The following is a 13,367-nucleotide window of genomic DNA, read 5'->3' on the forward strand; positions in this document are numbered from 1 at the left end:
CCCGGTTACTGTTAGCTAGCGCTCCTGGTTACTGTTAGCTAGCACTCCCGGTTACTGTTAGCTAGCGCTCCCGGTTACTGTTAGCTAGCGCTCCTGGTTACTGTTAGCTAGCGCTCCTGGTTACTGTTAGCTAGCGCTCCAGGTTACTGTTAGCTAGCGCTCCCGGTTACTGTTAGCTAGCGCTCCTGGTTACTGTTAGCTAGCGCTCCTGGTTACTGTTAGCTAGCGCTCCCGGTTACTGTTAGCTAGCGCTCCCGGTTACTGTTAGCTAGCGCTCCTGGTTACTGTTAGCTAGCACTCCCGGTTACTGTTAGCTAGCGCTCCCGGTTACTGTTAGCTAGAGCTCCCGGTTACTGTTAGCTAGCGCTCCTGGTTACTGTTAGCTAGCGCTCCAGGTTACTGTTAGCTAGCGCTCCCGGTTACTGTTAGCTAGCGCTCCTGGTTACTGTTAGCTAGCACTCCAGGTTACTGTTAGCTAGCGCTCCTGGTTACTGTTAGCTAGCGCTCCTGGTTACTGTTAGCTAGCACTCCAGGTTACTGTTAGCTAGCGCTCCTGGTTACTGTTAGCTAGCGCTCCTGGTTACTGTTAGCTAGCGCTCCTGGTTACTTTTAGCTAGCGCTCCCGGTTACTGTTAGCTAGCGCTCCCGGTTACTGTTAGCTAGCGCTCCTGGTTACTGCTAGCTAGCGCTCCTGGTTACTGTTAGCTAGCGCTCCCGGTTACTGTTAGCTAGCGCTCCTGGTTACTGTTAGCTAGCGCTCCCGGTTACTGTTAGCTAGCGCTCCTGGTTACTGTTAGCTAGCGCTCCTGGTTACTGTTAGCTAGAGCTCCTGGTTACTGTTAGCTAGAGCTCCTGGTTACTGTTAGCTAGAGCTCCTGGTTACTGTTAGCTAGAGCTCCTGGTTACTGTTAGCTAGCACTCCTGGTTACTGTTAGCTAGCACTCCTGGTTACTGTTAGCTAGCGCTCCTGGTTACTGTTAGCTAGCGCTCCCGGTTACTGTTAGCTAGCGCTCCAGGTTACTGTTAGCTAGCACTCCTGGTTACTGTTAGCTAGCGCTCCCGGTTACTGTTAGCTAGCGCTCCTGGTTACTGTTAGCTAGCTCTCCAGGTTACTGTTAGCTAGCTCTCCTGGTTACTGTTAGCTAGAGCTCCTGGTTACTGTTAGCTAGCGCTCCTGGTTACTGTTAGCTAGCTCTCCTGGTTACTGTTAGCTAGAGCTCCTGGTTACTGTTAGCTAGTGCTCCCGGTTACTGTTAGCTAGAGCTCCCGGTTACTGTTAGCTAGCGCTCCTGGTTACTGTTAGCTAGAGCTCCCGGTTACTGTTAGCTAGCGCTCCTGGTTACTGCTAGCTAGCGCTCCCGGTTACTGTTAGCTAGCGCTCCTGGTTACTGCTAGCTAGCGCTCCAGGTTACTGTTAGCTAGAGCTCCCGGTTACTGTTAGCTAGCGCTCCTGGTTACTGCTAGCTAGCGCTCCCGGTTACTGTTAGCTAGCGCTCCTGGTTACTGCTAGCTAGCGCTCCTGGTTACTGTTAGCTAGAGCTCCCGGTTACTGTTAGCTAGCGCTCCTGGTTACTGCTAGCTAGCGCTCCAGTTTACTGTTAGCTAGCGCTCCCGGTTACTGTTAGCTAGTGCTCCTGGTTACTGTTAGCTAGCGCTCCTGGTTACTGTTAGCTAGCACTCCCGGTTACTGTTAGATAGCGCTCCCGGTTACTGTTAGCTAGAGCTCCCGGTTACTGTTAGCTAGCGCTCCTGGTTACTGTTAGCTAGCGCTCCAGGTTACTGTTAGCTAGCGCTCCCGGTTACTGTTAGCTAGCGCTCCTGGTTACTGTTAGCTAGCGCTCCTGGTTACTGTTAGCTAGCGCTCCCGGTTACTGTTAGCTAGCGCTCCCGGTTACTGTTAGCTAGCGTTCCTGGTTACTGTTAGCTAGCACTCCCGGTTACTGTTAGCTAGCGCTCCCGGTTACTGTTAGCTAGAGCTCCCGGTTACTGTTAGCTAGCGCTCCTGGTTACTGTTAGCTAGCGCTCCAGGTTACTGTTAGCTAGCGCTCCCGGTTACTGTTAGCTAGCGCTCCTGGTTACTGTTAGCTAGCACTCCAGGTTACTGTTAGCTAGCGCTCCTGGTTACTGTTAGCTAGCGCTCCTGGTTACTGTTAGCTAGCACTCCAGGTTACTGTTAGCTAGCGCTCCTGGTTACTGTTAGCTAGCGCTCCTGGTTACTGTTAGCTAGCACTCCCGGTTACTGTTAGCTAGCGCTCCCGGTTACTGTTAGCTAGTGCTCCTGGTTACTGCTAGCTAGCGCTCTTGGTTACTGTTAGCTAGCACTCCCGGTTACTGTTAGCTAGCGCTCCTGGTTACTGTTAGCTAGCGCTCCCGGTTACTGTTAGCTAGTGCTCCTGGTTACTGTTAGCTAGCGCTCCCGGTTACTGTTAGCTAGAGCTCCTGGTTACTGTTAGCTAGCGCTCCTGGTTACTGTTAGCTAGCACTCCTGGTTACTGTTAGCTAGCACTCCAGGTTACTGTTACCTAGCGCTCCCGGTTACTGTTAGCTAGCACTCCTGGTTACTGTTAGCTAGCACTCCAGGTTACTGTTAGCTAGCACTCCCGGTTACTGTTAGCTAGCGCTCCTGGTTACTGTTAGCTAGCACTCCAGGTTACTGTTAGCTAGCGCTCCAGGTTACTGTTAGCTAGCGCTCCAGGTTACTGTTAGCTAGCGCTCCTGGTTACTGTTAGCTAGCGCTCCCGGTTACTGTTAGCTAGCGCTCCTGGTTACTGTTAGCTAGCGCTCCCGGTTACTGTTAGCTAGCACTCCCAGTTACTGTTAGCTAGCGCTCCAGGTTACTGTTAGCTAGCACTCCCAGTTACTGTTAGCTAGAGCTCCTGGTTACTGTAAGCTAGCGCTCCTGGTCCCCACCTCCCTAAAACAAGCCAGAGTCACGCCGCTCATAAAAAAACCAACCCTGAACCCTACCGTCATAGGCAACTACCGTCCTGTCTCTCTTCTCTCCTTCCTTTCTAAAACACTTGAACGTGCTGTATCCAACCAACTTACTGCTTATCTCTTACAGAATGACCTCCTAGACCCTAATCAGTCAGGCTTCAGGACTGGTCACTCCACAGAGACAGCCCTCATTGCGGTCACAGAGGCACTTCACTTAGCAAAAGCGAAAGGCCTCTCCTCTGTCCTGATTCTCCTAGATCTATCTGCAGCCTTCGACACAGTCAACCACCAGATCCTCCTTGCGGCCCTCGCAGGAATGGGAGTGGCTGGCTCTGCGCTGACATGGCTGTCATCATACCTCAATGACCGCTCCTACCAAGTGTCATGGAGAGGGACCCTGTCGGCCACCCGCCCCCTGCGGACGGGTGTCCCCCAGGGCTCGGTTTTAGGACCCCTTCTCTTCTCCCTCTACACTAAATCACTGGGTAACATTATCACGTCTCATGGCTTCTCCTACCATTGTTATGCCGACGATACTCAACTCTTCCTCTCCTTCCCTCCCTCAGATATCCACGTCTCTGAGCGGATCTCGGCCTGTCTGTCCGACATCTCAGCCTGGATGACGTCCAACCACCTCAAACTGAACCTAAGCAAAACAGAATTGCTCCACCTGCCGGCCAAATCTTCCCCCCTAACCGACCTTTCAATCACAGTCGAGAATACAGCTGTGACTGCGTCCCCGACCGCCAAGAACCTTGGTGTTGTCCTCGACGACCAGTTGAACTTCTCTGCTCACATCGCAGCGATGACCAGAACCTGCCGATTCCTCCTGAGCAACGTCAGAAGGATACGCCCCTTCCTGACAAAAGAAGCCACCCAACTCCTCGTCCAATCAACAGTCATCTCCCGCCTCGACTACTGCAATGCACTGCTCGCTGGCCTCCCGGCCACTGCCACTAAGCCTCTTCAACTCATTCAGAACGCAGCGGCCCGCCTGATCTCAAACCTACCGAAGTCGGCCCATGTCACCCCACTTCTTAGGGACCTGCACTGGCTCCCCATTGCTGCACGAATCCGCTTCAAGGCCCTCGACCTAGCATACCGTGCGGCAAAGGGAACCGCTCCCGCCTACCTCCGGTCAATGGTCTCTAACTACACACCCTCAAGACCCCTACGCTCTGCACCTTCTGGCCGCCTCAGACCTACTCCTATCCAAGCTCCGGGAGGGTCATCAAAGAGAAGTCGCCTATTCTCAGTCCTTGCCCCACAATGGTGGAATGAACTACCCACCCCAGTTAGGACAGCCGAATCACGTCCAATCTTTCGCCGTCGACTAAAGACGCACTTCTTCAACCATTATCTGAATTAAAAAAAAAAAAAAAAAAAAAATCTAACCCTAACTAACCATACTGTCATGCACTTGTCCTAATAAACTAACCTACACTGTAGCACTCAACACTTTGATGAACATTGTTGCTCAGCTGATAGAGTTGTGCCCTTCCTGATGGCTTGTCGTACAGAACTTGTAAGTCGCTTTGGATAAAAGCGTCAGCTAAATGACTAAATGTAAATGTATGTAAATGGTTACTGTTAGCTAGCACTCCTAGTTACTGTTAGCTAGAGCTCCTGGTTACTGTAAGCTAGCACTCCAGGTTACTGTTAGCTAGCACTCCCGGTTACTGTTAGCTAGCGCTCCCGGTTACTGTTAGCTAGTGCTCCTGGTTACTGTTAGCTAGCGCTCCAGGTTACTGTTAGCTAGCGCTCCCGGTTACTGTTAGCTAGCACTCCAGGTTACTGTTAGCTAGCGCTCCAGGTTACTGTTAGCTAGCGCTCCCGGTTACTGTTAGCTAGCACTCCAGGTTACTGTTAGCTAGCGCTCCAGGTTACTGTTAGCTAGCGCTCCTGGTTACTGTTAGCTAGCGCTCCCGGTTACTGTTAGCTAGCACTCCAGGTTACTGTTAGCTAGCGCTCCAGGTTACTGTTAGCTAGCGCTCCTGGTTACTGTTAGCTAGCGCTCCCGGTTACTGTTAGCTAGCGCTCCTGGTTACTGTTAGCTAGCGCTCCCGGTTACTGTTAGCTAGCATTCCCAGTTACTGTTAGCTAGCGCTCCAGGTTACTGTTAGCTAGCGCTCCTGGTTACTGTTAGCTAGCGCTCCCGGTTACTGTTAGCTAGCACTCCAGGTTACTGTTAGCTAGCGCTCCAGGTTACTGTTAGCTAGCACTCCCAGTTACTGTTAGCTAGAGCTCCTGGTTACTGTAAGCTAGCACTCCAGGTTACTGTTAGCTAGCACTCCCGGTTACTGTTAGCTAGCACTCCCGGTTACTGTTAGCTAGCGCTCCTGGTTACTGTTAGCTAGCGCTCCAGGTTACTGTTAGCTAGCGATCCCGGTTACTGTTAGCTAGCACTCCAGGTTACTGTTAGCTAGCACTCCAGGTTACTGTTAGCTAGCGCTCCCGGTTACTGTTAGCTAGAGCTCCTGGTTACTCTTAGCTAGCGCTCCCGGTTACTGTTAGCTAGAGCTCCAGGTTACTGTTAGCTAGCGCTCCCGGTTACTGTTAGCTAGCACTCCTGGTTACTGTTAGCTAGCACTCCTGGTTACTGTTAGCTAGAGCTCCAGGTTACTGTTAGCTAGCGCTCCAGGTTACTGTTAGCTAGCTCTCCTGGTTACTGTTAGCTAGTGCTCCAGGTTACTGTTAGCTAGCGCTCCAGGTTACTGTTAGCTAGCACTCCTGGTTACTGTTAGCTAGCGCTCCAGGTTACTGTTAGCTAGAGCTCCCGGTTACTGTTAACTAGCGCTCCAGGTTACTGTTAGCTAGCGCTCCTGGTTACTGTTAGCTAGCGCTCCCGGTTACTGTTAGCTAGCGCTCCCGGTTACTGTTAGCTAGCGCTCCTGGTTACTGTTAGCTAGCGCTCCTGGTTACTGTTAGCTAGCGCTCCTGGTTACTGTTAGCTAGCGCTCCCGGTTACTGTTAGCTAGCGCTCCAGGTTACTGTTAGCTAGCGCTCCTGGTTACTGTTAGCTAGCGCTCCTGGTTACTGTTAGCTAGTGCTCCCGGTTACTGTTAGCTAGCACTCCAGGTTACTGTTAGCTAGAGCTCCCGGTTACTGTTAGCTAGCGCTCCTGGTTACTGTTAGCTAGCACTCCTGGTTACTGTTAGCTAGAGCTCCTGGTTACTGTTAGCTAGCAATCCTGGTTACTGTTAGCTAGAGCTCCTGGTTACTGTTAGCTAGCACTCCTGGTTACTGTTAGCTAGCGCTCCTGGTTACTGTTAGCTAGCGCTCCAGGTTACTGTTAGCTAGCGCTCCCGGTTACTGTTAGCTAGCACTCCCCATGGCTCCCGGTTACTGTTAGCTAGCGCTCTCAATATTTTCTATTGGAAGCAGGTATTTTCTATTGGAAGCAGGTATTTTCTATTGGAAGCAGGTATTTTCTATTGGAAGCAGGCATTTTCTATTGGAAGCAGGTCCTTTCTATTGGAAGCAGGTCTTTTCTATTGGAAGCAGGTCTGGTCTCATTGGAAGCAGGTATTTTCTATTGGAAGCAGGTATTTTATATTGGAAGCAGGTCCTTTCTATCTGAAGCAGGTATTTTCTATTGGAAGCAGGACTGGTCTCATTGGAAGCAGGTCTCGTCTCATTGGAAGCAGGTCTGGTCTCATTGGAAGCAGGTCTGGTCTCATTGGAAGTAGGTCTGGTCTCATTGGAAGCAAGTCTCACCTCAAACTGACGCACGATGGCAGCGAAGGCGGGCGAGGTCCGGCAGCAATCCTCCAGGAGGCTCATGCTGCGGTCGTAGTGACCGATGTACGTCGTGAAGACCAAGAACTCTGCCTTCCTCGACAGGATGACGTCTGCAATCCTCTGGCTCTCCTCCCTGAGGAGAGAAACCAAGAGTTTCATGTAACAAAGTTCTCCAAAAAGGAGCTTTGAGTGTCTAGGAAAGTGCTTTGAGTATCTAGGAAAGTGCTTTGAGTGTCTAGGAAAGTGCTTTGAGTATCTATGAAAGTGCTTTGAGTGTCTAGGAAATTACCATGAGTGTCTAGGAAAGTGGCTTGAGTATCTAGGAAAGTGGCTTGAGTATCTAGGAAAGTGGCTTGAGTGTCTAGGAAAGCACCTTGAGTGTCTAGGAAAGTGACTTGAGTATCTAGGAAAGTGACTTGAGTATCTAGAAAAGCACCTTGAGTGTCTAGGAAAGTGACTTGAGTATCTGGGAAAGCACCTTGAGTGTCTAGGAAAGTGGCTTGAGTGTCTAGGGCACCTTGAGTATCTAGGAAAGCACCTTGAGTATCTAGGAAAGTGGCTTGAGTATCTAGGAAAGTGGCTTGAGTGTCTAGGAAAGCACCTTGAGTGTCTAGGAAAGTGACTTGAGTATCTAGGAAAGTGGCTTGAGTATCTAGGAAAGTGACTTGAGTATTTAGGAAAGTGGCTTGAGTATCTAGGAAAGTGGCTTGAGTGTTGAACTCAATTTTGTTTGTAATCCTAGCAAAAGAATCTCTGATCAAAAACGTACACATTGTGTAGGACACTTAAACACTATTCCCCTCCTACGCACCAGTCTAATACACACTGTACAGGGGTGTAAAGCGTATGATAAGGCTGGGATCTCATTGGACGCCTTTCTGTGCCTTTTTTCTATTGTTTTCAGTGGTTTTGTCGCAACAATGTCTCCTCCAAACTATGCGGCTTGCGTTTTTGAAGCTACACTTTTTCGGGCGCTCTCAGTTGAAAAGGTTTCAAGTTTAGCCACGGAGCGCATCGACGTCAATGTGACCTTCTTGTCGACGGACCAATCAAATCAACCAAGGGGAGGGATTACAAATCTGAGGCATCTGAAGAGAAATCAACAACAAAACAAACCAATCGATAATGGAGGAGAAGCAAATTTTGGCAGTAGTAATGTATGTAACTTATGTAACGTTAGCTGAGGTAGCAACAGTAATGTATGTGACTTATGTAACGTTAGCTGAGGTAGCAACAGTAATGTATGTAACTTGTGTTATGAAAGCTGAGGTAGCAACAGTAATGTATGTAACTTATGTAACGTTAGCTGAGGTATCAACAGTAATGTATGTAACGTATGTAACGTTAGCTGAGGTAGCAACAGTAATGTATGTAACTTATGTAACGAAAGCTGAGGTAGCAACAGTAATGTATGTAACTTATGTAACGTTAGCTGAGGTAGCAACAGTAATGTATGTAACCTATGTAACGTTAGCTGAGGTAGCAACAGTAACGTATGTAACTTATGTAACGTTAGCTGAGGTAGCAACAGTAATGTATGTAACTTATGTAACGTTAGCTGAGGTAGCAACAGTAATGTATGTAACTTATGTAACGTTAGCTGAGGTAGCAACAGTAATGTATGTAACTTATGTAACGTTAGCTGAGGTAGCAACAGTAATGTATGTAACTTATGTAACGTTAGCTGAGGTAGCAACAGTAATGTATGTAACTTATGTAACGTTAGCTGAGGTAGCAGCAACTCAGATTGGTCTTAATATGGTTTTTATCTCTTTTATCATAACTTGGCTTTTATCTCTCTTTATCATGAGTTGCTTTTAAGGGTTTGCGGATTTTCTTTTAACATTAGTTGACTGTATGAGTTTTTCAGGTTAGGTGTTATTGTACTTATTTTTAGGGTGTCCTGTCTAGTGTACATGTCCATTCGTGTTTTTGTGCCTTTTATGTTCCATGTATGGACCACAATGGAAACAAGCCTTGGCTTTATTGTGTTTTATCCATTTTTGACCATCGTGTTTGACACTGTTATTGTTTGTTTTTTCAAATGTTTGTCCTACGATTGTGTCAAAATAAAGTATTCAATCAATCAATCAAAAGCAACAATAATGTATGTAACTTATGTAACGTTAGCCGAGATAGCAACAGTAATGTATGTAACTTATGTAACATTAGCTGAGGTAGCAACAGTAATGTATGTACCTTATGTAACGTTAGCTGAGGTAGCAACATGTAACTTATGTAACGTTAGCTGAGGTAGCAACATGTAACTTATATAACGTTAGCTGAGGTAGCAACATGTAACTTATGTAACGTTAGCTGAGGTAGCAACATGTAACTTAGGTAACGTTAGCTGAGGTAGCAACATGTAACTTATGTAACGTTAGCTGAGGTAGCAACATGTAACTTATGTAACGTTAGCTGAGGTGGCAACATTTAACTTATGTAACGTTAGCTGAGGTAGCAACATGTAACTTATATAACGTTAGCTGAGGTAGCAACATGTAACTTATATAACGTTAGCTGAGGTAGCAACATGTAACTTATGTAACGTTAGCTGAGGTAGCAACATGTAACTTATATAACGTTAGCTGAGGTAGCAACATGTAACTTATATAACGTTAGCTGAGGTAGCAACATGTAACTTATGTAACGTTAGCTGAGGTAGCAACATGTAACTTATGTAACGTTAGCTGAGGTAGCAACATGTAACTTATATAACGTTAGCTGAGGTAGCAACATGTAACTTATGTAACGTTAGCTGAGGTAGCAACATGTAACTTATGTAATGCTAGCTGAGGTAGCAACATGTAACTTATGTAACGTTAGCTGAGGTAGCAACATGTAACTTATGTAACGTTAGCTGAGGTAGCAACAGTAATGTATGTAATGTTAGCTGAGGTAGCAACATGTAACTTATGTAATGTTAGCTGAGGTAGCAACATGTAACTTATGTAATGTTAGCTGAGGTAGCAACATGTAACTTATGTAATGTTAGCTGAGGTAGCAACATGTAACTTATGTAACGTTAGCTGAGGTAGCAACATGTAACTTATGTAACGTTAGCTGAGGTAGCAACATGTAACTTATGTAACGTTAGCTGAGGTAGCAACATGTAACTTATGTAACGTTAGCTGAGGTAGCAACATGTAACTTATGTAACGTTAGCTGAGGTAGCAACATGTAACTTATGTAACGTTAGCTGAGGTAGCAACATGTAACTTATGTAACATTAGCTGAGGTAGCAACATGTAACTTATGTAACGTTAGCTGAGGTAGCAACAGTAATGTATGTAACTTATGTAACGTTAGCTGAGGTAGCAACATGTAACTTATGTAATGTTAGCTGAGGTAGCAACATGTAACTTATGTAACGTTAGCTGAGGTAGCAACATGTAACTTATGTAACGTTAGCTGAGGTAGCAACATGTAACTTATGTAACGTTAGCTGAGGTAGCAACATGTAACTTATGTAATGTTAGCTGAGGTAGCAACATGTAACTTATGTAATGTTAGCTGAGGTAGCAACATGTAACTTAGGTAACATTAGCTGAGGTAGCAACATGTAACTTATGTAACGTTAGCTGAGGTAGCAACATGTAACTTATGTAACGTTAGCTGAGGTAGCAACATGTAACTTAGGTAACATTAGCTGAGGTAGCAACATGTAACTTATGTAACGTTAGCTGAGGTAGCAACATGTAACTTATGTAACGTTAGCTGAGGTAGCAACATGTAACTTATGTAACGTTAGCTGAGGTAGCAACATGTAACTTATGTAACGTTAGCTGAGGTAGCAACATGTAACTTATGTAATGTTAGCTGAGGTAGCAACATGTAACTTATATAATGTTAGCTGAGGTAGCAACATGTAACTTATGTAACGTTAGCTGAGGTGGCAACATTTAACTTATGTAACGTTAGCTGAGGTAGCAACATGTAACTTATATAACGTTAGCTGAGGTAGCAACATGTAACTTATGTAACGTTAGCTGAGGTAGCAACATGTAACTTATGTAACGTTAGCTGAGGTAGCAACATGTAACTTATGTAATGTTAGCTGAGGTAGCAACATGTAACTTATGTAATGTTAGCTGAGGTAGCAACAGGTAACTTATGTAACGTTAGCTGAGGTAGCAACATGTAACTTATATAACGTTAGCTGAGGTAGCAACATGTAACTTATGTAACGTTAGCTGAGGTAGCAACATGTAACTTATGTAACGTTAGCTGAGGTAGCAACATGTAACTTATGTAACGTTAGCTGAGGTAGCAACATGTAACTTATGTAACGTTAGCTGAGGTAGCAACATGTAACTTATGTAACGTTAGCTGAGGTAGCAACATGTAACTTATGTAACGTTAGCTGAGGTAGCAACATGTAACTTATGTAATGTTAGCTGAGGTAGCAACAGGTAACTTATGTAACGTTAGCTGAGGTAGCAACATGTAACTTATATAACGTTAGCTGAGGTAGCAACATGTAACTTATGTAACGTTAGCTGAGGTAGCAACATGTAACTTATGTAACGTTAGCTGAGGTAGCAACATGTAACTTATGTAACGTTAGCTGAGGTAGCAACATGTAACTTATGTAATGTTAGCTGAGGTAGCAACATGTAACTTATGTAATGTTAGCTGAGGTAGCAACAGGTAACTTATGTAACGTTAGCTGAGGTAGCAACATGTAACTTATATAACGTTAGCTGAGGTAGCAACATGTAACTTATGTAACGTTAGCTGATGTAGCAACATGTAACTTATGTAACGTTAGCTGAGGTAGCAACATGTAACTTATGTAACGTTAGCTGAGGTAGCAACATGTAACTTATGTAACGTTAGCTGAGGTAGCAACATGTAACTTATGTAACGTTAGCTGAGGTAGCAACATGTAACTTATGTAACGTTAGCTGAGGTAGCAACATGTAACTTATGTAATGTTAGCTGAGGTAGCAACATGTAACTTATGTAACGTTAGCTGAGGTAGCAACATGTAACTTATATAATGTTAGCTGAGGTAGCAACATGTAACTTATGTAACATTAGCTGAGGTAGCAACATGTAACTTAGGTAACGTTAGCTGAGGTAGCAACATGTAACTTATGTAACGTTAGCTGAGGTAGCAACATGTAACTTATGTAATGTTAGCTGAGGTAGCAACATGTAACTTATGTAACGTTAGCTGAGGTAGCAACATGTAACTTATGTAACGTTAGCTGAGGTAGCAACATGTAACTTATATAACGTTAGCTGAGGTAGCAACATGTAACTTATGTAACGTTAGCTGAGGTAGCAACATGTAACTTATGTAACGTTAGCTGAGGTAGCAACATGTAACTTATGTAACGTTAGCTGAGGTAGCAACATGTAACTTATGTAACGTTAGCTGAGGTAGCAACATGTAACTTATGTAACGTTAGCTGAGGTAGCAACATGTAACTTATGTAACGTTAGCTGAGGTAGCAACATGTAACTTATGTAACGTTAGCTGAGGTAGCAACATGTAACTTATGTAATGTTAGCTGAGGTAGCAACATGTAACTTATGTAACGTTAGCTGAGGTAGCAACATGTAACTTATGTAACGTTAGCTGAGGTAGCAACATGTAACTTATGTAACGTTAGCTGAGGTAGCAACATGTAACTTATGTAACGTTAGCTGAGGTAGCAACATGTAACTTATGTAATGTTAGCTGAGGTAGCAACATGTAACTTATGTAACGTTAGCTGAGGTAGCAACATGTAACTTATGTAACGTTAGCTGAGGTAGCAACATGTAACTTATGTAACGTTAGCTGAGGTAGCAACATGTAACTTATGTAACGTTAGCTGAGGTAGCAACATGTAACTTATGTAACGTTAGCTGAGGTAGCAACATGTAACTTATGTAATGTTAGCTGAGGTAGCAACATGTAACTTATGTAACGTTAGCTGAGGTAGCAACATGTAACTTATGTAACGTTAGCTGAGGTAGCAACATGTAACTTATGTAACGTTAGCTGAGGTAGCAACATGTAACTTATGTAACGTTAGCTGAGGTAGCAACATGTAACTTATGTAACGTTAGCTGAGGTAGCAACATGTAACTTATGTAACATTAGCTGAGGTAGCAACATGTAACTTATATAACGTTAGCTGAGGTAGCAACATGTAACTTATGTAACGTTAGCTGAGGTAGCAACATGTAACTTATGTAACGTTAGCTGAGGTAGCAACATGTAACTTATATAACATTAGCTGAGGTAGCAACATGTAACTTATATAATGTTAGCTGAGGTAGCAACATGTAACTTATGTAACGTTAGCTGAGGTAGCAACAGTAATGTATGTAACTTATGTAACGTTAGCTGAGGTAGCAACAGTAATGTATGTAACTTATGTAACGTTAGCTGAGGTAGCAACAGTAATGTATGTAACTTATGTAACGTTAGCTGAGGTAGCAACAGTAATGTATGTAACTTATGTAATGTTAGCTGAGGTAGCAACAGTAATGTATGTAACATATGTAACGTTAGCTGAGGTAGCAACATGTAACTTATGTAACGTTAGCTGAGGTAGCAACATGTAACTTATGTAACGTTAGCTGAGGTAGCAACATGCAACTTATGTAACGTTAGCTGAGGTAGCAACATGTAACTTATGTAATGTTAGCTGAGGTAGCAACATGTAACTTATATAACGTTAGCTGAGGTA

General features: G+C 44.8%; 1 protein-coding gene across 1 annotated transcript in view; it reads right to left on the reverse strand.

The window, feature by feature from the left end:
• Nucleotides 1-13,367, reverse strand: part of LOC311229377 (FYVE, RhoGEF and PH domain-containing protein 5-like) — a gene marked incomplete at both ends in the record, with an annotated part of 193,490 nt that overhangs the window by 74,531 nt on the left and 105,592 nt on the right. The window contains 1 exon segment of the mRNA XM_084315464.1: nt 6,655-6,811. Coding sequence (XP_084171590.1) covers nt 6,655-6,811 — 157 coding nt within the window.

The sequence above is a fragment of the Notolepis coatsorum genome (genome assembly GCF_963971535.1).
Source record: "Notolepis coatsorum genome assembly, chromosome: 6".
Lineage (NCBI taxonomy): Eukaryota > Metazoa > Chordata > Actinopteri > Aulopiformes > Paralepididae > Notolepis > Notolepis coatsorum.